At 48.0% G+C, this 26,399-nt stretch overlaps 1 protein-coding gene across 1 annotated transcript in view; it reads right to left on the minus strand.

Annotated features, from left to right (window-relative positions):
• RAD50 (RAD50 double strand break repair protein) overlaps nt 1-26,399 on the minus strand; it is a 330,429-nt gene that overhangs the window by 24,946 nt on the left and 279,084 nt on the right. Inside the window, exon 23 of the mRNA XM_075344529.1 lies at nt 9,711-9,796. Coding sequence (XP_075200644.1) covers nt 9,711-9,796 — 86 coding nt within the window. The remainder of the gene's footprint in view (nt 1-9,710; nt 9,797-26,399) is intronic.

The following is a 26,399-nucleotide window of genomic DNA, read 5'->3' on the forward strand; positions in this document are numbered from 1 at the left end:
TGATTTGGAAGCCTGTGACCCTTTACGCTGGCCAGCGACAAGGACAAAGAGTGCATCCGAGCGGCGCAGGGGCGCTGTACGAGAAATGTAGAGTCTGAGTGCTCTCACCAGATCTAACAAGTGCAAATCCCTTTCACATTGGTGAACTGGATGAGGACAAAAAGAGGGTAAGGAGATATCCTGATTGAGATGAAAGGGGGATACCACCTTAGGGAGAAATTCTGGAACCGGACGCAGAACCACCTTGTCCTGGTGAAACACCAGGAAAGGGGCTTTGCATGACAGCGCTGCTAGCTCAGACACTCTCCGAAGTGATGTGACTGCTACTAGGAAGGCCACTTTCTGCGAAAGGCGTGAGAGAGAAATGTCCCTCATTGGCTCGAAAGGTGGTTTCTGAAGAGCCATCAGCACCCTGTTCAGATCCCAGGGTTCTAACGGCCGCTTGTAAGGAGGGACTATGTGACAAACCCCCTGCAGGAACGTGCGTACCTGTGGAAGTCTGGCTAGGCGCTTCTGAAAGAACACAGAGAGCGCTGAGACTTGTCCCTTAAGGGAGCCGAGCGACAAACCTTTTTCCAATCCGGATTGAAGGAAGGAAAGAAAAGTGGGCAAGGCAAATGGCCAGGGAGAAAAACCCTGATCAGAGCACCAAGATAAGAATATCCTCCACGTCCTGTGGTAGATCTTGGCGGACGTTGGTTTCCTAGCCTGTCTCATAGTGGCAATGACCTCTTGAGATAACCCTGAAGACGCTAGGATCCAGGACTCAATGGCCACACAGTAAGGTTGAGGGCCGCAGAATTCAGATGGAAAAACGGTCCTTGAGACAGCAAGTCTGGTCGGTCTGGTAGTGCCCACGGTTGGCCCACCGTGAGATGCCACAGATCCGGGTACCACGACCTCCTCGGCCAGTCTGGAGCGACGAGGATGGCGCGGCGGCAGTCGGACCTGATCTTGCGTAACACTCTGGGCAACAGTGCCAGAGGAGGAAACACATAAGGGAGTTGAAACTGCGACCAATCCTGAACTAAGGCGTCTGCCGCCAGAGCTCTGTGATCTTGAGACCGTGCCATGAATGTCGGGACCTTGTTGTTGTGCCGGGACGCCATTAGGTCGACGTCCGGCATCCCCCAGCGGCAACAGATCTCCTGAAACACGTCCGGGTGAAGGGACCATTCCCCTGCGTCCATGCCCTGGCGACTGAGAAAGTCTGCTTCCCAGTTTTCTACGCCCGGGATGTGAACTGCGGATATGGTGGAGGCTGTGGCTTCCACCCATAGCAGAATCCGCCGGACTTCCTGGAAGGCTTGCCGACTGCGTGTTCCACCTTGGTGGTTGATGTATGCCACCGCTGTGGAGTTGTCCGACTGAATTCGGATCTGCTTGCCTTCCAGCCACGGCTGGAACGCCTTTAGGGCAAGATACACCGCCCTTATCTCCAGAACATTGATCTGAAGGGAGGACTCTGGCTGAGTCCAAGTACCCTGAGCCCTGTGGTGGAGAAAGACCGCTCCCCACCCTAACAGGCTCGCGTGCGTCGTGACCACAGCCCAGGATGGGGGCAGGAAGGATTTCCCCTTCGACAGAGAAGTGGGAAGAAGCCACCACTGAAGGGAAGCCTTGGCTGCCCGAGAAAGGGAGACGTTCCTGTCGAGGGACGTCGACTTCCTGTCTCATTTGCGGAGAATGTCCCATTGAAGTGGACGCAGATGAAACTGCGCAAAAGGAACTGCCTCCATTGCTGCTACCATCTTCCCTAGGAAGTGCATGAGGCGCCTCAAGGGGTGTGACTGGCCTTGAAGGAGAGATTGCACCCCTGTCTGTAGTGAACGCTGTTTGTCCAGCGGAAGCTTCACTATCGCTGAGAGAGTATGAAACTCCATGCCAAGATATGTCAGTGATTGGGCCGGTGTCAGATTTGACTTTGGAAAATTGATGATCCACCCGAAACTCTGGAGAGTCTCCAGAGCAATGTTCAGGCTGTGTTGGCATGCCACTTGAGAGGGTGCCTTGACAAGCAGATCGTCTAAGTAAGGGATCACCGAGTGTCCCTGAGAGTGCAGAACTGCTATGATGTCGATTGATGCTAGGAAATCTCCTTGGGACATTGAGGCGATGACGGAGCGGAGCGATTCCATCCGGAACCGCCTGGTTTTTACGTGTTTGTTGAGCAGTTTTAGGTCCAGAACAGGACGGAAGGATCCGTCCTTTTTCGGCACCACGAACAAGTTGGAGTAAAAACCGTGACCCTGTTGCTGAAAAGGAACAGGGATCACCACTCCTTCTGCCTTCAGAGTGTACACCGCCTGAAGAAGAGCATCGGCTCGCTCGGGGGGCGGAGATGTTCTGAAGAATCGAGTCGGAGGACGAGAGCTGAACTCTATCCTGTAACCGTGAGACAGAATGTCTCTCACCCAACGGTCTTTTACCTGTGGCAGCCAGGCGCCGCAAAAGCGGGAAAGCCTGCCACCGACCGAGGATGCGGTGTGAGGAGGCCGAAAGTCATGAGGAGGCCGCTTTGGGAGCGGTTCCTCCGGCGGTCTTTTTTGGACGTGACTTAGACCGCCATGAATCGGAGTTCCTCTGATCCTTCTGAGGCCTTTTGGACGAGGAGAATTGAGACCTGCCCGCGGACCGAAAGGACCGAAACTTCGATTGTACCTTCCGTGGTTGAGGTCTGTTTGGTTTGGACTGGGGTAAGGATGAGTCCTTTCCCTTGGATTGTTTAATGATTTCATCCAATCGCTCACCAAACAGGCGGTCGCCAGAAAATGACAAACCGGTTAAGAACTTTTTGGAAGCAGTCTGCCTTCCATTCACGTAGCCACATGGCCCTGCGGACTGCCACCGAATTGGCGGATGCTACCGCCGTACGGCTCGCAGAGTCCAGGACAGCATTAATGGCGTAGGACGCAAACGCCGACGCCTGAGAGGTTAAGGACACCACTTGCGGAGCAGACGTACGTGTGACTGCATTAATCTGCGCATGACAAGCTGAGATAGCTTGGAGTGCCCATACGGCTGCGAATGCTGGAGCAAAAGACGCGCCGATAGCTTCATAGATGGATTTCAACCAGAGCTCCATCTGTCTGTCAGTGGCATCTTTGAGTGAAGCCCCATCTTCCACTGCAACTATGGATCTAGCCGCCAGTCTGGAGACTGGAGGATCCACCTTGGGACACTGAGCCCAGCCCTTGACCACGTCAGGGGGGAAGGGATAACGTGTATCCTTAAGGCACTTGGAAAAACGCTTATCTGGACAAGCTCGGTGTTTCTGGACTGCCTCTCTGAAGTCAGAGTGATCCAGAAACGTACTCAATGTACGCTTGGGAAACCTGAAACGGAATTTCTCCTGCTGAGAAGCTGACTCCTCAATTGGAGGAGCTGGGGGAGAAATATCCAACACCTGATTGATGGTCGCTATAAGGTCATTCACTATGGCGTCACCTTCAGGTGTATCTAGGTTGAGAGCGGCCTCAGGATCAGAATCCTGATCTGCTACCTCCGCTTCATCATCCAGAGAGTCCTCCTGCTGAGACCCTGAACAGTGTGATGAAGTCGAGGGAATTTCCCAGCGAGCCCGCTTAGGCGACCTGGGACTGCGGTCCGTGTCAGAGACCTCACCCTGGGACCTATGGGTCACCCCAGGAACACTTTGCTGCTCCAACTGAGGGGGGCCTGGGGTCAATGATTCAACATTGCCCGGGGCCTGAGTCACCGGTCTGGACTGTAAGGCTTCTAGTATCTTAGCAGACCATTTATCCATACTCGCAGACAGTTTGTCAGCAAATACTGCAAACTCCGTCCCTGTCACCTGGACAGTGGTAGCAGGTGGTTCCACCTGGGCCACCAGTAACAGAGGCTCCGGCTGAGTAAGTGCCACAGGGGCCGAGCATTGCACACAATGAGGATCGGTGGAACCTGCCGGTAGTATAGCCGCACATGAGGTACAGGTTGCAAAGTAAGCCTGTGCTTTGGCACCCTTGCTTTTTGCGGACGACATGCTGTTGTCTCCTCTGAGTACAATCCAGGAGGGTATATAGCCAAAAATCAACAGTGCGACCGTACAGTGTAAATGTATAGCATATAAGCATATATATATATGTACACTTCGGCACTCAGTGGGGCCAGCACCACAGGTGCTGCTTACCGACCGCTCAAAGCGGTTGTGTGATCACCAGATTCCCTGCCTGGGCCTCCCAGAGCCGTTGTTGTCTCTCCTCTCCAGCGTCAGAAGTGCTGACAGGAATGGCTGCCGGCGTTCTGTGGGGAGGAGGGGGCCGTGGGCGTGCCCTAGAAAGTGCGGGAATCTGATGCCCCACTGTGCTGAGTGAGGGGGGAGGAGGATACAAAGTATGCTCCAGCCCTCAGCGCTGACGTCCTGTGCAGCGTCCCGCCCTTCCCCTGACTGGCAGGCCTGGGGGCGGGAATATGCGATACTAGGCCGCAAAAGCCGGGGACTAAAGTTATAAGCGCGGCCGGCAAATAAGCGCGGTCGGCGCGGTAGTCCCCGGCGCACTACCACACCCAGCAGTGCTGCAGTGTGTATGGCACAAGCGCTCCATGCGCGGTCCCCCAAGGGGACACAGAGTACCTCACAGTAGCAGGGCCTTGTCCCTGACGATACCCGGCTCCTGTCCAGCAGATTCCCCAGGGGCTGCGGAGGGAGTACGGTCCCAGTGCCTGGAGACCGATTAGGATCCCACTTCACCCAGAGCCCATTAAGGGATGGGGAAGGAAAACAGCATGTGGCTCCTGCCTATGTACCCGCAATGGGTACCTCAACCTTAACAGCACCGCCGACCAGAGTGGGGTGAGAAGGGAGCATGCTGGGGGCCCTGTTATGGGCCCTCTTTTCTTCCATCCGACATAGTCAGCAGCTGCTGCGGACTAAGATGTGGAGCTATGCGTGGATGTCAGCCTCCTTCGCACAAAGCATAAAAACTGAGGAGCCCGTGAGGCACGGGGGGTGTATAGGCAGAAGGGGAGGGGCTTTACACTTTTAAGTGTAATACTTTGTGTGGCCTCCGGAGGCAGAAGCTATACACCCAATTGTCTGGGTCTCCCAATGGAGCGACAAAGAAATATGTGTAACTGGGTTAAAAACTGGCTCAGTGATAGGAAACAAAGGGTGGTTATTAATGGTACGTATTCGGACTGGGTCTCAGTTCATAGTGGGGTACCACAGGGGTCAGTATTGGGCCCGCTTCTTTTCAACATATTTATAAATGACCTTGTTGGGGGCATGCGGAGTAGAATTTCAATATTTGCAGATACTAAACTCTGCAGGGTAATCAATACAGAGGAGGATAATTTTATATTACAGGGAGATTTATGTAAATTGGAGGATTGGGCTGAGAAGTGGCAATTGAAGTTTAATGTAGATAAATGTAAGGTCATGCACTTGGGTAGAGGAAATAACATTTATGATTATGTACTTAATTGTAGAACACTGGGTAAAACAGACACAGAAAAAGACTTGGGTGTATGGGTGGATGGTAAACTTCACTTTAGTGGACAGTGTCAGGCAGCTGCTGCCAGGGCTAATAAAATAATGGGATGTATTAAAAGAGGTATAAGTGTTCATGAAAAAAATATAGTTCTACCTCTGTACAAGTCACTAGTGCGACCGCACTTAGAATACTGTGTACAATTCTGGTCACCGATATATAAGAAGGACATAGCTGAACTGGAGAGGGTGCAGAGAAGAGCGACCAAGATTATTAGAGGAATGGGTGGGCTGCAATACCAAGACAGGTTATTAAACTTGGGGTTATTTAGTTTGGAAAAACAAAGGCTTAGGGGGGATCTAATCACAATGTATAAATATATGAGGGTACAGAGACCTTTCCAAAGATCTTTTTACACCTAGGCCTGTGACTGGAACACGGGGGCATCCGCTACGTCTTGAGGAAAGAAGGTTTAATCATAATCACAGACGAGGATTCTTTACTGTACGAGCAGTGAGACTATGGAACTCTCTGCCGCATGATGTTGTAATGAGTGATTCACTACTAACATTTAAGCAGAGCCTGGATGCCTTTCTTGAAAAATTTAATATTACCAGTTATGTATATTAGATTTTATAACAGGGTATTGATCCAGGGAACTAGTCTGATTGCCGGATGTGGAGTCAGGAAGGAAATTTTTTCCCCATTGGAACTTGTTTGCCACATTGGGGGGTTTTTTGCCTTCCTCTGGATCAACATGTTAGGCTACGGGTTGAACTAGATGGACTAAGGGGCACTTTGCACACTGCGACATCGCAGGCCGATGCTGCGATGCCGAGTGCGATAGTGCCCGCCCCCGTCGCAGCAGCGATATGTGGTGATAGCTGGCGTAGCGAAAGTTATCGCTACGCCAGCTTCACACACACACTCACCTGCCGTGCGACGTCCCTGTGGCCGGCGACCCGCCTCCTTGTTAAGGGGGCGGGTCGTGCGGCGTCACTGCGACGTCACACGGCAGGCGGCCAATCAGAGCGGAGATGAGCAGGATGTAAACATCCTGCCCACCTCCTTCCTTCCGCATATCCTACGGAAGCCGCAGTGAGGCCGGTAGGAGACGTTCCTCGCTCCTGCGACTTCACACACAGCGATGTGTGCAGCCGCAGGAGCGAGGAACAACATCGGACCGTCGCGTCAGCGTAATCATGGATTACGCCGACGCTGCACCGATGATACGATTACGACGCTTTTGCGCTCGTTAATCGTATCATCCAGCCTTTACACACTGCGATGTCGCATGCGATGCCGGAAGTGCGTCATTTTCAATTTGACCCCACCGACATCGCACCTGCGATGTCGCAGTGTGCAAAGTGCCCCTTAGAGTCTCCCTTCAACCTTAAAAACTATGATACTATGATACAATGACCCCAAAAACACCTCCAGGCTGTGTAAGGGCTTTTTGACTAAGAAGTAGAGTGATGGGGTGCTACACCAGATGACCTGGCCTCAACAGTCACCATACCTGAACCCAATCGAGATGGTTTGGGGTGAGCTGGACCGCAGAGTGAAGGCAAAAAAGCCAACAAGTGCTAAGCATCTCTGGGAACTCCTTCAAGACTGTTGTAAGACCATTTCCAGTGACTACCTCTTGAAGCTCATCAAGAGAATGCCAAGAGTGTGCAAAGCAGTAATCAAACCAAAAGGTGGCTACTTTGAAGAACCTAGAATATAAGACATATTTTCAGTTGTTTCACTCTTTTTTATTAAGTATTTCATTCCACATGTGTTAATTCATAGTTTTGATGCCTTCAATGTGAATCTACAATTTTCAGAGTCATGAAAATAAAGAAAACTATTTGAATGAGGTGTGTCCAAACTTTTGGTCTGTACTGTATATAGTAAGATCTAGCTAACCATTGCTGTCATCCATCTTTTGTTCAGAGCTCTGCCATGGCCTGATTAATGATAACTGAGTCAAGATGGTCCAGCTCAAATGAAAAACTTCTTTATTGTGTGAAAAATTCTTACATGGGACATAAAATATTTACACATAAAACGCTATAGTAGCATATGCATCAATGCGTTTCTGGTGCGCATCCACCCTTAATCATGGAGTCCCATGTATATGAATTTTTCAAGCAATTAAGAAGTTGTTCTTTTGAGCTGGACCATCTTGTCTCACTTAGGCTATGTGCGCACGTTGCGTATTTACATGCAGTTACGCTGCGATCTGCACCGCAGCGTAACTGCATGCGTCCTGCGTCCCCAGCATAATCTATGAAGATTATGCAGGAGCCGTGCGCACGTGGCATATTAGAGCGCAGCGCTTCGGCTGCTGCCCGAAGCGCGCGTTCTAAGAAGTGACATGTCACTTCTTTTGTGCGTATTGGTTGTAATGTCGGTCTCTCTCTGTCTGTCTGTCTCTGTGTCTCCCTGTCGGTCTGTCTCTCTCTCTCTCAGTCGGTCTATCCCTCTCCCCCCTCTCTCATACTCACCGATCAGCTGCACAGCTCACACTGCTCCGGCGGCTTCTCCTGCTTTTGAAAATGCCGGCCGCCCATTATTCAATCTCGTATTCCCTGCTTCCCCCGCCCACCGGCGCCTAGGATTGGTTGCAGTCAGACACGCCCCCATGCTGAGTGACAGCTGTCTCACTGCAACCAATCAAAGCCGCCGGTGGGCGGGTCTATGTAGTGCAGTAAAATAAATAAATAAATAATAAAAAAAAACGACGTTCGGTCCCACCCAATTCTGATACCAGCTAGGGTAAAGCCACACGGCTGAAGGCTGGTATTCTCAGGATGGGGAACCCCACGTTATGGGGCGCCCCCCAGCCTAAAAATATCAGCCAGCAGCCGCCCGGAATTGCCACATGGATTAGATGCGACAGTCCCGGGACTGTACCCGGCTCATCCAGAACTGCCCTGGTGCGGTGGCAATCTGGGTAATAAGGAGTTAATGGCAGCCCATAGCTGCCACTAAGTCCTAGTTAATCGTTGCAGGCGTCTGAGACACCCCCAATGATTAACCTGGTGAAAGTAAATAAACACATACACCCGAAAAATCCTTTATTTGAAATAAAAGACAAAAACCACCCTCTTTCACCACTTTATTAAAATCCCCAAACACACCTCCAGGTCCGGCGTAATCCACGAGGTCCCGCGACACATCCAGCTCTGCTACATGAAGCTGACCGGAGCGGCAGTACAACACCGCCGCTCCTGTCCGCTCCATGCCGAAACTGAAGTGAGTCACGCTGTCAGTGGGGACGTCACTGAGGTAATGCCGGGGTGTGCGCGGTGATGATGAGGGCTGTAGTGTTGGGTTGTGTGCGGGGATGTAGGCGGTAATGTTGGGATGTGTGCGGGGATGTCGGAGGTAATGTCAGGATGTGTGCGGGGATGTAGGCGGTAATGTCAGGATGTGTGCGGGGATGTAGGCGGTAATGTCAGGATGTGTGCGGGGATGTAGGCGGTAATGTCAGGACGTGTGCGAGAATGTCGGGATGTGTGCGGGGATGTCGGTGGTTATGTCGGGATATGTGCGGGTATGTCGGGATGTGTGCGGGGATGTCGGGATGTGTGCGGGGATGTCGGCGGTAATGTCAGGATGTGTGCGGGGATGTCGGCGGTAATGTCGGGATGTGTGCGGGTATGTCGGGATGTGTGCGGGAATGTTGGGATGTGTGCGGGGACATCTCTCATGTAACCTGCAGCCCAGGGCAGATCGCAAGCGTCATATTAGGGGCAAAACTCTTTAAATAGATGTGCTTTGTGGAGGTGTGATCAGAAATTTCCCATCAATTACCTGCCACATGCTCTAATCCTTTCCTGTGGAATTAAACCAAAGTAGAGACAAGGTCTCGGACATGTCTCAGTGGGAGGACCAATGCATACCACTATATAAAGATATACTGCATTGAGATCAAGAGACAAAGAATATCACATAAAAGTGCTCTGGTGCAGTACAGGAAAGAGTTTGCTGTGCATACATAGGACTAAGCATCCTCTGATAGTAACCATGTTAGGATATGATTATGACATAAAAACTGTTATAAGTGAGAGAACATCAGCTATGAGTATTTATGAATTGTTTTAGCAAATGATGTTTTCAGATCACTATTGAATGTGAACAATGCTAGGAAAGACCTGTGAAAACTAACAAGGCACATTCCCCGCAGATCTCTACCAAAATGTAATACTGATATTTTATATAACTAACCAAAAATTAATGCCACCAAAGATAGAATATACAAAGTAGTACCTTGTCCCCTGTAGGTGCTGCGCCAGAGGTCACGAATTATTTTATTGATTTCTTCCATTTTCATGCTGTGAAACTTCATTATAGCTCTGTAAGAACAACATATAAAACTTACAGATTTTCTCTTAAAAAATTAATTTGTGTGTTACATACAATGTATCTGCCGTAACCGTTTCAAATAATCTTGGGTCCCAATGGTGGGACAGCCACCAAGTGCCAAAAAAGGGGAAGGACGTGTGACCTGGTTCACAAACTGCAGCCAATAAAAGATGAATGGAGTGCATTGCAATGACAAAGATAGACGAGTGCAGCTTTGGCACGTTATAATAATTATGACCTATCCAGTGGTTTATGGGAATATCCGTTTCACCTCAGAACTCATACCAATTCAAGCACCATGAAAGGAGATAAGCAGATAGCACACTATAAAGCTACAGTTAAAACCAGAAGTTTACATACACTACCTGACTAGACACATCCGCATGTTTTTCTCACTATCGGATATGAAATCAGAATAAACCTTTCCCATTTAAGATCAATTAGGAACCAAAATTATTTACATACTGTATGTCAGAATAATAAGAGAGAGAATGTTTTATGGCATTTTATTACTTTCTGCAAAGTCAAAAGTTTACATACATTTTATTAGTATTTGGTAACATTGCTCTCAACCCCTTCACCCCCGGGAGAAAATATGAGGGCCTGTTTTTTGTGGGACGAGTTGAAACCATAAGTTTTACCATATTTTAATAAACCAAGAGAACTAAGAGAACCATAAGTTTTACCATATAGTGTGGTGGAAAACGGCAAACAAATTCCAAGTGTGGAAAAATTGCAAAAAAAGTAAGATTGCATGATTGTTTTTAGGATATTTTATTCACCATGCTCACTATATGGTAAACCCGATGTGGTGGTGTGATGCCTCAGGTCAGTACGAGTTTGTAGACACCAAACATGTATAGGTTTACTTTTATCTAAGGGGGTAAAAAAAATTCATAACTTTGTCGAAAAAGAGTGGCACACTTTTTGCGCTATTTTCTATGACCCATAATGTTCTAATTTTTCGAGATCTGGGGCTCAGTGATCTCTTATTGTTTTTCGTCTCAAGCTGACATTTTTAATGGTACCATTTTTGTGCAGATGCTGTTTTTATTGCCTGTTATTGCATTTTGCGCAAAATTTGCACCACCCAAAACATAATTTTGGCATTTGGAATTTTTTTGCCACTACGCTGTTTACCGATTAATTGATTTTATATCTTGATAGATCGGGCATTTCTGAACGCGTCGATTTTACTAGTTCCTCTAGAGGAAAATAAGGATCAGCATTCTGCTAGCTCATTCATTTCTCTTGATCACAGCTGCACGGCTGAGACCAGGAGAAATGCTCTTCTGTTACAGGCGGCACTCTGCCGCCTATAACAGGAGAAATGCTCTTCTGTTACAGGCGGCACTCTGCCGCCTATAACAGGAAGTCATGATAGTGCCAGGAATCATCACATGATCCTGTGCTACCATGGTAACCATCGATTCCCTGTGATCAAGTCACGGGGCTTCCGATGGCGGCGAGTAAGTGCACGTTACCTGCTCCGGGCATTTAAATTGCGCTGTCACATTTTGACAGTGCGATCTAAGTGTTAACAGATGTGGGTGGATCCACTGCGCCTGCGAGGCACACCTGTCTGCTATACAAATTATCAGACGTGCGAGGATCGCTGCTGGATAACCACAGCATCTAGTGGTGATCAACCCTTCATGATTTAGGACGTACCAGTGCGTCCTCGGTCGCGAAGGAGTTAAACTCTATGGCTTGGGTCAAACATTTTGGGTGGCCACTCCAATACATTGACTTTGTTATCTTTAAGCCACTTTGACCAGAAGCATACTGCCAAACTGGTTACATTGTCGATAATGAAGACCCATTTCCACCCAATGTTTAAGTTCCTGGCAGATGTCTTGAGATGTTGCCTCAGTATTTCTACATAATAATCTTTCCTCTTGATGTCATCTATTTTGTGAAGTGCACCAGTACCTCCTGCAGCAAAACCTCCACACAACATGATGCTGCCACTCCCGTATTTCACAGTTGAGATGGTATTCTTAGGCTTCAAAGCTGCTCCCTTTTTCCTCCAAACGTAACGATAATCATTATGGCCAAACAGTTAAATTTTAGTTTCGTCAGACCACAGGACATGTCTCCAAAAATTAAGGTCTTTGTTCCTGAGTGCACTTGCAAACATTAATCTGGGTTTTTGATGTTTCTTTTGGAGTAATGGCTTTTTCCTGGCAGAGTGGGCTTTCAGCCCATGTTTATACAGTACTCATTTCACTGTGGATGATGATACAATCTTATCAGCTTCCGCCAGCATCTTCACAAGGTCTTTTGCTTTTGTTCTTTGATTGATATGCACATGTCTGACCAAAGCACGTTCATCTCTGCTACACAACAATAGTCTCCTTCTTGAGTGGTATCGTGGCTGGACATTTGCATCTTGTTTGTACTCGCGTATAATTGTCTCTACAGATGAATGAGACACCTTCAGTTATCTGGAAATTGCACCCAAGATTGAACCAGACTTGTGCAAGTCCACAATTCTCTTCCTGAGATCTTGGTTGATTTCTTTTGACTTTCCCATGATTCTACCCAAAGAAGCTGTGTGTTTCAGGTGTGCATTAAAATAAATCATCAGGTGTGTCTTTAATTAACTCATATGTTGCCAATAAACCTGTCAGAAGCTTCCAAAGACATGACATCATCATATGAGCTATCCCATTTTGTTTAAAGGCATAGCACTCAGTGTATGTAAACTTTTAACTTTGCAGAAAGTAATAAAAATGCCTTTAAACAATCTCCCGCTCTCATTATTCTGGCATTTGGCAAACAAAAATAATTTTGTTAATTCTAATTAACCTAAAACGGGAAAGGTTTATTCTGATTTCATTGAGATAAACATTCATATGTCTATTTATATAGTGTATGTTAAGGTCAGGTTTCAACTGTATACAAAACCCAAATGGTCTCATTCATAAGTCTTGTTAATTAAAGAGGTTTTCCCACAAAGTTAAGTTAAAAGTTGATTTTAATCAATAGATCTTAAAATAATAATCATAATTTTGACAATTGGATGTGTTTAAAAAATGTTCCTGTGCTGAGATAAACTTATATATGTACCCCTGCTATGTACTGTGTAATGGCTGTGTCTGACTGTGCAGGGACATGGTCTCATTATACCATATGTCCTGGACCAGGGAGGAAGCAACAGAGAGTATAAAGATAGCACAGCATGGGATTGCATCTGATTCTTTTTTTCAGGTAAAGCATTTAACTGTCTGTTTTTAAGAAATATTTTACCTCATAGAAAGAATAATTTGAGAACCCATGCGATTATGTCTGTATACTTTATTACTTCCTCCCCTGCCCAGGAGCAGTGGCATGATCAAACCATGTCCCTGTATGGTCAGACACGGCCATTACACAGTACATAGCAGGGGCACATTTATAAGATCTCAGCACAGGAACATTTTTCTTTAAACTACATCAAATTGTATAAATTATTATTATTCTAAGATCTATTGATTAAGATTAACTTTAAAATGAACATTGTTCTTGGGAAAACCCCTTTAAAACATATGTATGACAGACTTTGGGTATGATCAGAATGCTAACTATGCCTTCACACCTAATGTCAGAACAACAGAAAGCAATTAACCCCTTCACCCCCGGCCACTAAAACACCCTAATGACCAGGCCATTTTTTGCAATTCTGACCAGTGTCACTTTGACAGGTTATAACTCTGGAACGCTTCAACGGATCCTGGCGATTCTGACATTGTTTTTTCGTGACATATTGTACTTCATGTCAGTGGTAAATTTAAACCGATAATTTTTGCGTTTATTTGTGAAAATTTAGGAAATTTTGCAAACATTTTGCAATTTTCAAACTTTGAAAATTTATACCCATAAATCTGAGAGATATGTCACACAAAATAGTTACTAAATAACATTTCCCACTTGTCTACTTTACATCAGCGCAATTTTCGAAACAAAATTTTTTTCGTTAGGAAGTTAGAAGGGGTCAAAGGTCATCAGCGATTTCTCATTTTTCCAACAAAATTTAGAAAATAATTTTTTTTAGGGACCACATCACATTTGAAGTGACTCTGAGAGACCGAGGTGACAGAAAATACCCAAAAGTGACCGCATTCTAAAAACTGCACCCCTCACTCTGCTCAAAACCACATCCAAAAAGTTTATTAACCCTTTAGGTGCTTCACAGGAACCAAAGCAATGTGGAAGGAAAAAATGAAAATTTTACTTTTTAACACAAAAATGTTACTTTAGCCATACAATTTTCATTTTCACAAGGGAGCAAAGAGAAAGTGCACCATACAATTTATTGTGCATTTTCTCCTGAGTACGCTGATACCCCATATGTGGTAAAAATCAATTGTTTGGGCGCACAGCGGAGCTCGGAAGGGAAGGCGCGCCATTTGAATTTTTGAACGCAAAATTAGCTGACTCATTAGCGGACGCCATGTCGGGTTTGAAGACCCCCTGAGGTGCCTATACAATGGAGCTCCCCCACAAGTGACCCCATTTTGGAAACTAGAGCCCTCAAATAATTTTTCTAGATGTTTGGTGAGCACTTTGAACACCTGGGGGCTTCACAGAAGTTTATAACGTTGAGCCGTGAAAAGAAATTTTTTTTTTTTTACCACAAAACGGTTGCTTCAACTAGGTAGCTTTTTTTTCCACAAGGGTATCAGGAAAAAATGCACCATAAAATGTATTGTGCATTTTCTCCTGAGTACGCAGATACCTCATATGTGATGGAAATCAAATGTTTGGACACACGGCAGTGCTCGGAAGGCAAGGAGCGCCATTTGAATTTTTGAGTGCAAAATTAGCTGCACTCATTAGCGGACGCCATGTCGGGTTTGAAGACCCCCTGAGGTGCCTAAACAATGGAGCTCCCCCACAAGTGACCCCATTTTGGAAACTAGAGCCCTCAAATATTTTTTCTAGATGTTTGGTGAGCACTTTGAACACCTGGGGACTTCACAGAAGTTTAGAACGTTGAGCTGTGAAAAGAAAAAAAAATTTTTTTTACCACAAAACTGTTGCTTCAACTAGGTAGCTTTTTTTTTTACAAGGGTATCAGCAAAAAATTCACCATAAAATTTAAAGTGCATTTTTTCCTGAGTACGCAGATACCTCATATGTGGTGGAAAGTAATTGTTTGGGCGCATGGCGGAGCTCAGAAGAGAAGGAGCGCCATTTGACAGCAAAATTGGTTGGAATCATTAGCGGACGCCATGTCACGTTTGGAGACCCCCTATGGTGCCTAAACAGTGGAGCTCCCCCACAAATTACCCCATTTCGGAACTAGACCCCTCAAGGAATTTATCTAGATGTTTGGTGAGCCCCGTGTACCCTCAGGGGCTCCACAGAAGTTGATAACGTTGAACCGTGAAAATTATTTATTTTTTTTTAACCACAAAATTTTTGTATCAACCAGGTAGCTTTTTTTTTTACAACGGTACCAGGAAAAAATGTACCATAAAACATATTGTGCAATTTTTCCTGAGTACGTAGATACCTCACATGTGGTGGAAAGTAATTGTTTGGGCGCACGGCGGGGCTCAGAAGAGAAGGAACGCCATTTAACTTTTCAAACACACAGACGCGGTGCACTGATCGGCCGCTGCAGGACGCACGGTCGGATGAGATACAAAAAGCGTTGGGGATACGGAAAAAAAAAAGGTCACGCCAAAAATTGAGCAGGGATGCAGATCCGTTATGTGCATCCCTGATCAGCGCTCGGCGGGACGCACAGACGGATGCCATACAAAAAGCGTCGCAAATACGGAAAAAAGTCACGCCAAAAATTGAGCAGGGATGCCGATCCGTTATGTGCATCCCTGATCAGCGCTCGGCGGGACGCACAGACGGATGCCATACAAAAAGCGTCGCGAATACGGAAAAAAGTCACGCCAAAAACTGACCATGGATGCAGATCCGTTATCTGCATCCCTGATCAGCGCTCGGCGGGACGCACGGACGGACGCGATACAAAAAGCGTCGCGAATACGGAAAAAAGTCACGCCAAAAATTGAGCAGGGATGCCGATCCGTTATGTGCATCCCTGATCAGCGCTCGGCGGGACACACAGACGGATGCCATACAAAAAGCGTCGCGAATACGGAAAAAAGTCACGCCAAAAACTGACCACGGATGCAGATCCGTTATCTGCATCCCTGATCAGCGCTCGGCGGGACGCACGGACGGACGCGATACAAAAAGCGTCGCGAATACGGAAAAAAGTCACGCCAAAAACTGACCACGGATGCAGATCCTTTATCTGCATCCCTGATCAGCGCTCGGCGGGACGCACGGACGGACGCGATACAAAAAGCGTCGCGAATACGGAAAAAGGTCACGCCAAAAACTGACCACGGATGCAGATCCGTTATGTGCATCCCCGATCAGCGCTTGGCGGGACGCACGGACGGATGAAGTGTAAAAATGGACAGGATACAAGAAAAAAAAAAAAAAAGTTATACTCACAGTACCAAGAGGATCACTGACCAGAAGAGCTGCAGAGGAACAAGAAGGCAGTGAGATAGACAGCTTTACATCAGCAGCAGGCAGGACGTTGGACAGATCAGCAGAAGGACCCAGCGATGGAGGCAGATGTGATCGGGCCAGTGAAGACCTCGGACGACCCGTGAAGGCAGGTAAGAGAACGTCGGGGGGGGGGGCAGGGGGGCTATGGGGAGAGGGGGGGGCAGATGGGGGGGTTAGAGGGAGAGCAGAGGGGGCGGAGAAGCAAAGGCAGAAGGAAGGAACCTTGGAAGCAGAATAGAGATGACAGAGGAGGCAGGCAGATCGCGTGGGGAGCAGATCGGGATGCCGGGGGGCAGATCGGGGCGTAGGGGGGCAGATCGGGGCGTAGGGGGGCACGGGCAGGGGCCTTCACGGGAGCGCGCAGGGGCCTTCACGGGAGCGCGCAGGGGCCATCGCCGGAGCGCAATACTTACCATTGGAGCAGGCGCGGTGACAGTAGAGGCGGCGTCTGCGGCGGCAGCAGCGGTGGCGTGGTACCAAAAGTACCAGCCACTCCACGCTGCAGACATGTTGGGGGAGGGTCCCCAGACCAGGACAGGCCTGGGGAGGGCGGCCACCCGCAGATCAGACCGCCCCACTGCACACTGATTGGAGCGATTGCGCGTCATAGCACGATCGCTCCAATCAGTGCTGCAGGGGCTGGGGGCGACATGTTTGAGATCCACCTATGATCTGCTGTAGCTGCTACGGCATCTCATAGCTGGATCTCACAGTCTCTCACTAATTCGGGCATTATTTTTGCCGAAATTAGTGCGAACGATGTGGTTGGCAGTTCAGATTTGAACAGCCAATCACATCGATCGCCTATGGGGGGTGGCGATGCCACCCCCCCCTGGGGTCAAGCAAAGGTCCCCTGCTGTAAGAAACAGCAGGGGACATCATTTGAAAGCCGTTGCTATGGCCACGGCAATCAAATGAACTTTAGGCAGTAAAATTACGTCCCTGGTCGTTAAGTCACGTTAAAATAGGACGTAATTTTACTGCCCGCGGTCGTGAAGGGGTTAAAATAATAGTTTAAGTTAATATCTCCTTACACAGAAATGATGATTTTTTTTGTACATAATAAATCACAAATACCAAACTTTACATTTTGTTTTCTATTTTTTAAGTTGTCATTTCTATGTTTTTTTCCCCCCTCATTTAATTTTAATACATAACATATAGCTAGCTACTTTAGAAAGTATAACCCCTGTAATTGTTAATTTGAAAAGAATGTAATGTATGTATTGCACTTTGCAAAATCTACACCATGTTCCAAATTATTATGCAAACTGGATTTAAGTGTCATAGCGATTATTTATTTATTTTTTTTCAATGAAACTCATTAATGGTATTGTGTCTCAGGGTTCTTTGGATCACTGAAATCAATCTCAGATACCTGTGATAACTAGTTTGCCAGGTGAGCCCAATAAAGGGAAATCTGGATGTTTCACAATATTAAGCAGACCACAGTTTTCAAGTAACATGGGAAAGAAAAAGGATCTCTCTGCTGCCGAAAAGCATCAAATAGTGCAATGGATTGGACAAGGGATGAAAACATTAGATATTTCATGAAAACTTAAGCGTGATCATCGTACTGTGAAGAGATTTGTGGCTGATTCTGAGCACATTAGTGTTCGTGCTGATAAAGGCAGAATGAGGAAGGTTTCTGCCAGGCAAGTCCATCAGATTAAGAGAGCAGCTGCTAAAAAGCCATTACAAACCAGCAAACAGATATTTGAAGCTGCTGGTGCCTCTGGAGTGCCTCGAACCTCAAGGTGTAGGATCCTTTTAAGGCTTGCTGTGGTGCATAAACCTACTATACACGGCCACCCCTAACCAGTGCTCACAAGCAGAAAAGGTTGCAGTGGGCCCAGACATACATGAAGACTCATTTTTAAACAGTCTCGTTTGCTGATGAGTGTCGAGCAACCCTGGATGGTCCAGATGGATGGAGTAGTGGATGGTTGGTGGATGGCCACCATGTACCAACAAGGCTGCGACATCAGCAAAGACGTGGAGGAGTCATGTTTTGGCCGGAACTATAAATGTGTGAAAATGACCTCTGCAAAGTATATCGAGTTTCTGACTTACAATTTTCTTCCATGGTACACAAAGCAGAAACGTGCCTTCAGGAGCAAAATCATCTTTATGCATGACAATGCACAATCTCATACTGCAAAGAATACCTCTGTGTCATTGGCTGCTATGGGCGTAAAAGGAGATAAACTTATGGTGTGGCCACCATCTTCCCCTGACCTCAACCCTATAAAGAACCTTTGGAGTATCATCAAGCAAAAGATCTATGAGGGTGAGAGGCAGTTCACATGAAAACAGCAGCTCTGGGAGGCTATTCTGACATCATGCAAAGAAATGCGAGCAGAAACTCTCCAAAAACTCACAAGTTCAATGGATGTAAGAATTGTGAAGGTGATATCAAAGAAGGGTTCCTATGTTAACATGTAACTTGGCCTGTTCGGATGTCTTGGATTTAAATAGCTTTTTATTTCAGTGAATGTGACCTCCTAATGCTGCAAATTCCACAAATGATCATTTTCAGTTCTTTAACCCCTTCAGCCCCCAGCCTGTTTTCACCTTAAAGACCCGGCCATTTTTTGCAATTTTGACCAGTGTCACTTTGACAGGTTATAACTCTGGAACACTTCAACGGATCCTGGCGATTCTGAGATTGTTTTTTCGTGACATATTGTACTTCATGTCAGTGGTAAATTTAGGCCGATATGTTTTGCGTTTGTGAAAATTTTGGAAATTTGGCGTAAATTTTGTAATTTTCAAAATTTGAAATTTTATGCTCATAAATCTAAAACATATGTCACACAAAATAGTTACTAAATAACATTTCCCACTTGTCTGCTTTACACCAGCGCAATTTTTGAAAAAAAAAAAAAAAAATTCCGTTAGGAAGTTAGAAGGGTTCAAAGTTCATCAGCAATTTCTCATTTTTCCAATAAAATTTACAAAAAAAAATTTTTTAGGTACCACATCACATTTGGTGTGATTTGAGAAACCTAGGCGACAGAAAATACCCAAAAGTGACCCCATTCTAAAATCTGTACCCCTCACTCTGCTCAAAACCACATCCAAGAAGTGTATTAACCCTTTAGGAGCTTCACAGCAACCAAAGCAATGTAGACGAAAAAATGAAAATGTTACTTTTTTAACACAAAAATGTTACTTTAGCCATAAAAATTAGTATTTTCACAAGGGTATCAGGAAAAATGCATCATAAAATGTATTGTGCATTTTCTCCTGAGTATGCAGATACCCCATATGTGGTGGAAATCAAATGTTTGGGCACACGGCAGGACTCGGAAGGCAAGGAGCGCCATTTGAATTTTTGAGTCCAAAATTAGCTGCACTCATTAGCGGACGCCATGTCGGGTTTGAAGACTCCCTGAGGTGCCTAAACAATGGAGCTCCCCCATAAGGGACCCCATTTTGGAAACTAGAGCCCTCAAATATTTTTTCTAGATGTTTGATGTGCACTTTGAACCCCTGGGGGCTTCACAGAAGTTTATAACGTTGAGCCGTGAAAAGAAAATTTTTTTTTTTTTACCACAAAACTGTTGCTTCAACCAGGTAGCTTTTTTTATCACAAGGGTATCAGGAAAAAATGCACCATAAAATGTATTGTGCATTTTCTCCTGAGTACGCAGATACCCCATATGTGGTGGAAATCAAATGTTTGGGCACACGGCAGGACTCGGAAGGCAAGGAGCGCCATTTCACAGCAAAATTGGTTGGAATTATTAGCGGACGCCATGTTGCGTTTGGAGCCCCCCCTGAAGTGCCTAAACAATGGAGCTCCCCCACAATTGACCCCATTTTGGAAACTAGACCCCTCATGGAATTTATCTAGCTGTTTAGTGAGCACTTTGAACCCCTGGAGGCTTCACAAACGTTTGTAATGTTCAGCCGTGAAAATATTTTATTCTTTTTTTTACCACAAAATTGTTTTTTCAAACAGGTAGCTTTTTTTTCCACAAGGGTATCAGGAAAAAATGCACCATAAAATGTATTGTGCAATTTCTCCTGAGTACACAGGTACCTCATATGTGGTGGAAATCAATTGTTTGGGCGTACGGCGGGGCTCAGAAGAGAAGGAGCGCCATTTCACAGTAAAAAAGATTGGAATTATTAGCAGACGCCATGTTTCATTTGGAGACCCCCTGAGGTGCCTAAACAATGGAGCTCCCCCACATGTGATCCCATTTTGGAAACTAGACCCCCCGCCATACAAAAAAATTAGTTTGGCAAAATAAAAAATACAGACATCAGTAAAAAAAAAAAATTAGCGCCTGCCACTAAGACCAGTGCCAAACGTGAGAGCAATGCACGAGTCTCACATCGCATCATCCACTGCAGTCTGGAAGCGAGCAACTGCGCTGGATAATGCGATGTGAGAGGGCGGGGCGGCAGATGAGAAAAGGCGCAGCGGATGGAAAATGGGAAAGGGCGCAGCGGGTGGAGGAGCGGCAGAGGATGGGAAAGGGCGCAGCGGATGGATGATGGGAAATGGCGCAGCGGGTGGAGGAGCGGCAGAGGATGGGAAAGGGCGCAGCGGGTGGAGGAGCGGTGGAGGATGGGGGGGAGGGAGGTGAGATGGGGATACCTACCTTACAGGATGGATCTAGGCAGCAGGATCCCAGCAGACAGAAGAGGCAGCAGATGAAGGAGGCAACAGATTGAGGAGGGTGAGAGGGGGCAGTAGATGAAGAGGATGCGAGAGAGCAGGCAGCAGATTGGGGAGGGGGGCAGAGTCTGATGGGGGAGAGAGAGATGGCACATGGAGGAGGGGGGGCCCCGGGGGGAGGGTGGCTTGCAGCACATGTGGGGGGAGGGTGGCTTGCAGCAGTACATGTGGGGGGAGGGTGGCTTGCAGCACATGTGGGGGGAGGGTGGCTTGCAGCACATGTGCTGCAAGCCATCCTCCCCCCACATGTGCTGCAAGCCACCCTCCCCCCACATGTGCTGCAAGCCACCCGTCCCCCACATGTGCTGCAAGCCACCCGCCCCCCACATGTGCTGCAAGCCACCCTCCCCCCACATGTGGGGGGAGGGTGGCTTTGAGCACATGATGGGATAGGAGGTGTAGTGGCGATGGAGAAGGGGCAGCCGATGAAGGAGGCGGCGGCCACCGATCGGGAACAGTGGGGCCGATACGGGGGCAGCAGCGGCTAAAAAAGGTGGGTGCGACGGCGGCGGGGACAGTGGCGAGCGTGGCGGCGGGGACAGCGTTGGATCCGGAGCGGCGGCGGGGACAGTGGCGAGCGTGGCGGCGGGGACAGCGGTGGATCCGGAGCAGCGGCGGGGACAGTGGCGAGTGTGGCGGCGGGGACAGCGGTGGATCCGGAACAGCGGCGGGGAAAGTGGCGAGCGTGGCGGCGGGGACAGCGGTGGATCGGGAGCAGCGGCGGGGCGATCGGAGACAGCGGCGGGGCTGGCAGGGCGATCGGGGACAGGGGCGGGCGATCGGGGACAGGGGCGGGCGGCAACTTACCGATGGGCACCCGCTGAGACCGCTCTCCTCGGCTTCCAGGGACGGTCACAGGCCGCAGATCCACATTGATTGGAGAGAGCGGTCACAAGACCGGTCTCTCCAATCAGAGCTGGGGGCGGGTGAAGCACCGATCACCCAGCTCCAGCCAATGGCCAGTGCTACAGCAGCACTGATCAGGGCTGGATTTAAATGTTCCAGCCATTTTCAATGGCTGGAACATTACAGTGACTGTAATTGGCTGAGCGGCGTTTGTCAGCCAATCACAGCCTCTGTAGGTTCGGGGAGGAGGCACCACCCCTCCTGAGGTCAGGCAGAGGTCCCCTCCTTCCCGAATCTACCGTTTAATCAAAGAAATTGGACTCCCCGGGGCTCCGGGAAGGCGATTTCGCCATGACGTACTGGGTACGTCATGGGTCGTTTAGCACCATGTCACCGTGACGTACCCAGTACGTCAAAGGTCGTTAAGGGGTTAAAACACATAAAATGTTTAGAAACTCTACTGTGACTAATAATTTGGAACAGTGCATTTTGAGTTTTTTTTTTTAATTTTGAAGATTATACGGTTATCATTGGGAGGTTTTTCTTCAATAAAATTCGATGTATACTCTAATGGGTGATAACTTTTATTAGACTGACTGTCATTTGCACCGGCCATTTAGGAAAATCAGAGAAAATATTTGCATAATAATTTGGAACATGGTGTATGTTGATCAGCTGATCACCGGGAAGGCTTCAAGGGACAAAGGGATGGTTGTGTTGAGAAAAATACTTTTAGGGTGGAATAAATGGTGCAGTTTTTGCACCAAATTATAGAAGGATTAAAAAGGTTTGTGATTGGCAAATATAAAGGGAGGACTTAGGGGCACTTTGCACGCTGCGACATCGCAAGCCGATGCTTGCGATGCCGAGCGCGATAGTACCCGCCCCCGTCGCAGCAGCGATATCTTGTGATTGCTGGCGTAGCGAATATTATCGCTACGCCAGCTTCACATGCACTCACCTGCCCTGCGAGGTCGCTCCGGCCGGCGATCCGCCTCCTTCCTAAGGGGGCGGGTCGTGCGGCGTCACAGCGACGTCACACGGCAGGCGGCCAATAGAAGCGGAGGGGCAGAGATGAGCAGGATGTAAACATCCTGCCCATCTCCTTCCTTCCGCATTGCAGCCGGGACGCGGGTAGGAGATGTTCCTCGCTCCTGCGGCTTCATACACAGCGATGTGTGCTGCCGCAGGAACGAGGAACAACATCATACCTGTCACTGCAGCGGCATTATGAAAATGTCGGACCCCACACCGATGATATGATAACGACGCTTTTGCGCTCGTTAATCGTATCATCAAAGATTTGCACACTATGATATCGACTGTGATGCCGAATGTGCATCACTTTCGATTTGACCCCACCGACATCGCACCTGCGATGTCGTAGTGTGCAAAGCCCCTAAGGCTAGAGCAGACTATTTGTAGAGACTTTCCCATTTTAACTAAGGTAATATGAGATCATTTCAGTCCACAGAGTTACATGGAACTGAGGCCTTATTCAGATTTCCTGTATCATTACTAAATTGCTAATGTACAATTCCAAATAAATAGGTAACTGTGTATAATAAATAGTAAAAAATAAAAAAATGACCAAAGTTATATGGAGCAAATATAAATTGATATTGGTTAACCCCTTCACCCCAGGCAAAATTCCTTTTTACCTGTTTTCCTCCCCTTCTTTCAAGAGCCAAACAATTTTTTATTTTTCCATCAATACAGCCATATGACAAACCATCATTTGAATTCATATGTAAATGATGATGCAGATCTGAAGCCTTGGTCAATCCAGTTCAGTTCCCTCCTAGCACTGCCTCCTCCAGCGTGATGACTGACTGTGTCATACAGGCAAAGGAGCAAGTGCTTTTCTTTTTAACAACAGTAAAAAGTATAGGTTAACTATGGAATATTCTCATAGACAGAATGTAGATGACACCAGGGTAAAAATAAATTCTGTTTAGACTGGGTGACCTCATCCAGATCAGTTACTGACAGACGTGTAGAGATGGGTGGGCGAGCTTGCCACTGCTCGTCAATCTGAGCATCGGGTTTCTCCAACGCGACTCGCGTACCAAATATAATTGAAGTCAATGAGACGCTCAAGCATTTTCAAACTGGGATGCTCAAAGCTTGACTGAGTAGCGAGCTGTTGCGAGCACGCTCGCTCAACACTACAGATGTGTAAATTAAGGAATACATGGTTAATAAGAGACATGCTATTTACAATTGAATAAGCAGACATAAAAGATATTTATCATTAAACGAAATACCTCTGAGTTTTGAATTCTCAAGCAATAAGTTAATTTAAGTAAAAAATATAAGATCTCATAATTCAGCATATTCCTTTCACTGCATGGTGGAAACATCAGCAGTTTCACTATCAGACTCCAAAAAAGAAGTGTCTTTAAGATACTGCTCACTGAAAAAAAACTCAGCGGTTATACCGTATTTTTCGCTTTATAAGACGCACTGGAATATAAGACGCACCCCAAACTTAGACATAAAAAAAGGTAAAAAAAAGAAAAATGGGGTCCGTCTTATACTCCGGTGTTCTCTTACCGGAGGGGGGCAGCAGTGGTGGTGAAGCGGGGTCACAGGAGGCACAGGTTGTGCTGGCAGGCGCGGCAGGTCAGTGGCAGCGGGGTCCGTGGTTGCAGGTGCCGTGGCGTCCGTGGTTGCAGGCGCGGTGGCATCCGCGGTGGCAGGATCCGTGGGGTCCGTGGTGGCGGCAGCAGCCGTGGCGTGTGAGCCGTGCAGCAGGCCGGTGCAGTGAGTGTCCGCGGTCCCGGTTCAGTGGTGGCAGCGGCGGCGGCGACTGCTCAGTGGTGGCAGGGACTGCTCAGTGGTGGAGTGTGTCCGCGGTCCCGGTTCAGTGGTGGCAGTGGCGGCGACGGCTCAGTGGTGGGAGTGGCGGCGACGGCTCAGTGGTGGGAGCGGCGGTAACTGCTCAGTGGTGGCAGCGGCAGGGACTGCTCAGTGGTGGCGTGTGTCCGCGGTCCCGGTTCAGTGGTGGCAGCGGCGGCGGCTCAGTGGTGGGAGCGGCGGCAACTGCTCAGTGGTGGCAGCGGCAGGGACTGCTCAGTGGTGGCGTGTGTCCGCGGTCCCGGTTCAGTGGTGGCAGCGGCTCAGTGGTGGGAGCGGCGGCAACTGCTCAGTGGTGGCAGCGGCAGGGACTGCTCAGTGGTGGCGTGTGTCCGCGGTCCCGGTTCAGTGGTGGCAGCGGCGGCGGCTCAGTGGTGGGAGCGGCGGCGACGGCTCAGTGGTGGAGTGTGTCCGCGGTCCCGATTCAAGTAATGGCGCCCGGAGCGACGCATGCGCAGATGGAGCTCTCATCCAAGGGCTCCATCTGCGCACGCGCTGACTCCCGGAGCAGCGCGTGCGCAGATGGAGCTCTCATCCAAGAGCTCCACCGGCGCCATCATTTGAAAGTGGGACCGCGGACAACTGGTAAGCTGCACAGCCGCCCGCCCCGCATGCACAGAGTGGCAGCCAGCAGGCTGCCCGCCCACTCTGCGTACAAGCCGCCGGGTACCTGTGCTTGCGTGCGGTGGCAGCCGGGTACCCATGGCTGTGTGCGGGCGGCAGATGGGTGACTGTGTGAGGGCGGCAGCCGGGTACCTGCACGGGCACCCGACTGCCGCTCGCACACAGCACCCGGCTGCCGCCCGCACACAGCCATGGGTACCCGTCTGCCACCGCATGCAAGCACAGGTACCTGGCTGCCGACCCCACACAGCACCCGCTGCCGCCCGCACACAGCCACGGGTACCCGGCTGCCGCTGCATGCAAGTACAGGTACCCGGCCGCTTGCATGCAGCCACAGGCACCCGCCCGATCGCCTCAGACAGGACCCCCCCCCCCCCCCGCTACCGCTTTATAAGACGCACCCCCCATTTTCCTCCCAAAATTTGGGGAGGAAAAGTGCGTCTTATAAAGCGAAAAATACGGTAAATGGAAGAATAGCTACAACGTTAAAGAAGCAAATAACGAGTGAAAACATTGTAATGTAGTAATACATAGTCCAAAAGCAGAGAAAAATCAATAAGTATATAATATATACAAATTAGATAGAAAATATGATCATTGAATTTTCAATATCTTTTGATAGATCGCTAATACAATGAGGGTTGCCAAATTTTTCTACAGTCAAATTTGCCTATACAGACGCAGCAGAGGTTAGCGTGACTTAACACAATATCTTGATAACTTCACACAGAAGGTTATCTCCCTTAAAAGTATTGAGATAATGTAACATTGTAAAAGGCATTGACCGATGTCAAATTGTCGTTTTACACTTTTTTTGTGGCATGATATCACCCTGCAGTTATCTGAGTCAAGGTAACCTTTGCAAGATCTGCATGTCTGAAAAGGATCTGAAAATACAGTATATCACAAAAGTGAGAACACCCCTCACATTTTTGTAAATACATTATAACTTTTCATGGCACAGCACTGAAGATATTACACTATGTTATAATGTACAGTAGTCAGTGTACAGTTGGATAACAATGAAAATTTGGTGTGCCCTC

This window comes from Anomaloglossus baeobatrachus, chromosome 4 (assembly GCF_048569485.1).
Source record: "Anomaloglossus baeobatrachus isolate aAnoBae1 chromosome 4, aAnoBae1.hap1, whole genome shotgun sequence".
NCBI lineage: Eukaryota > Metazoa > Chordata > Amphibia > Anura > Aromobatidae > Anomaloglossus > Anomaloglossus baeobatrachus.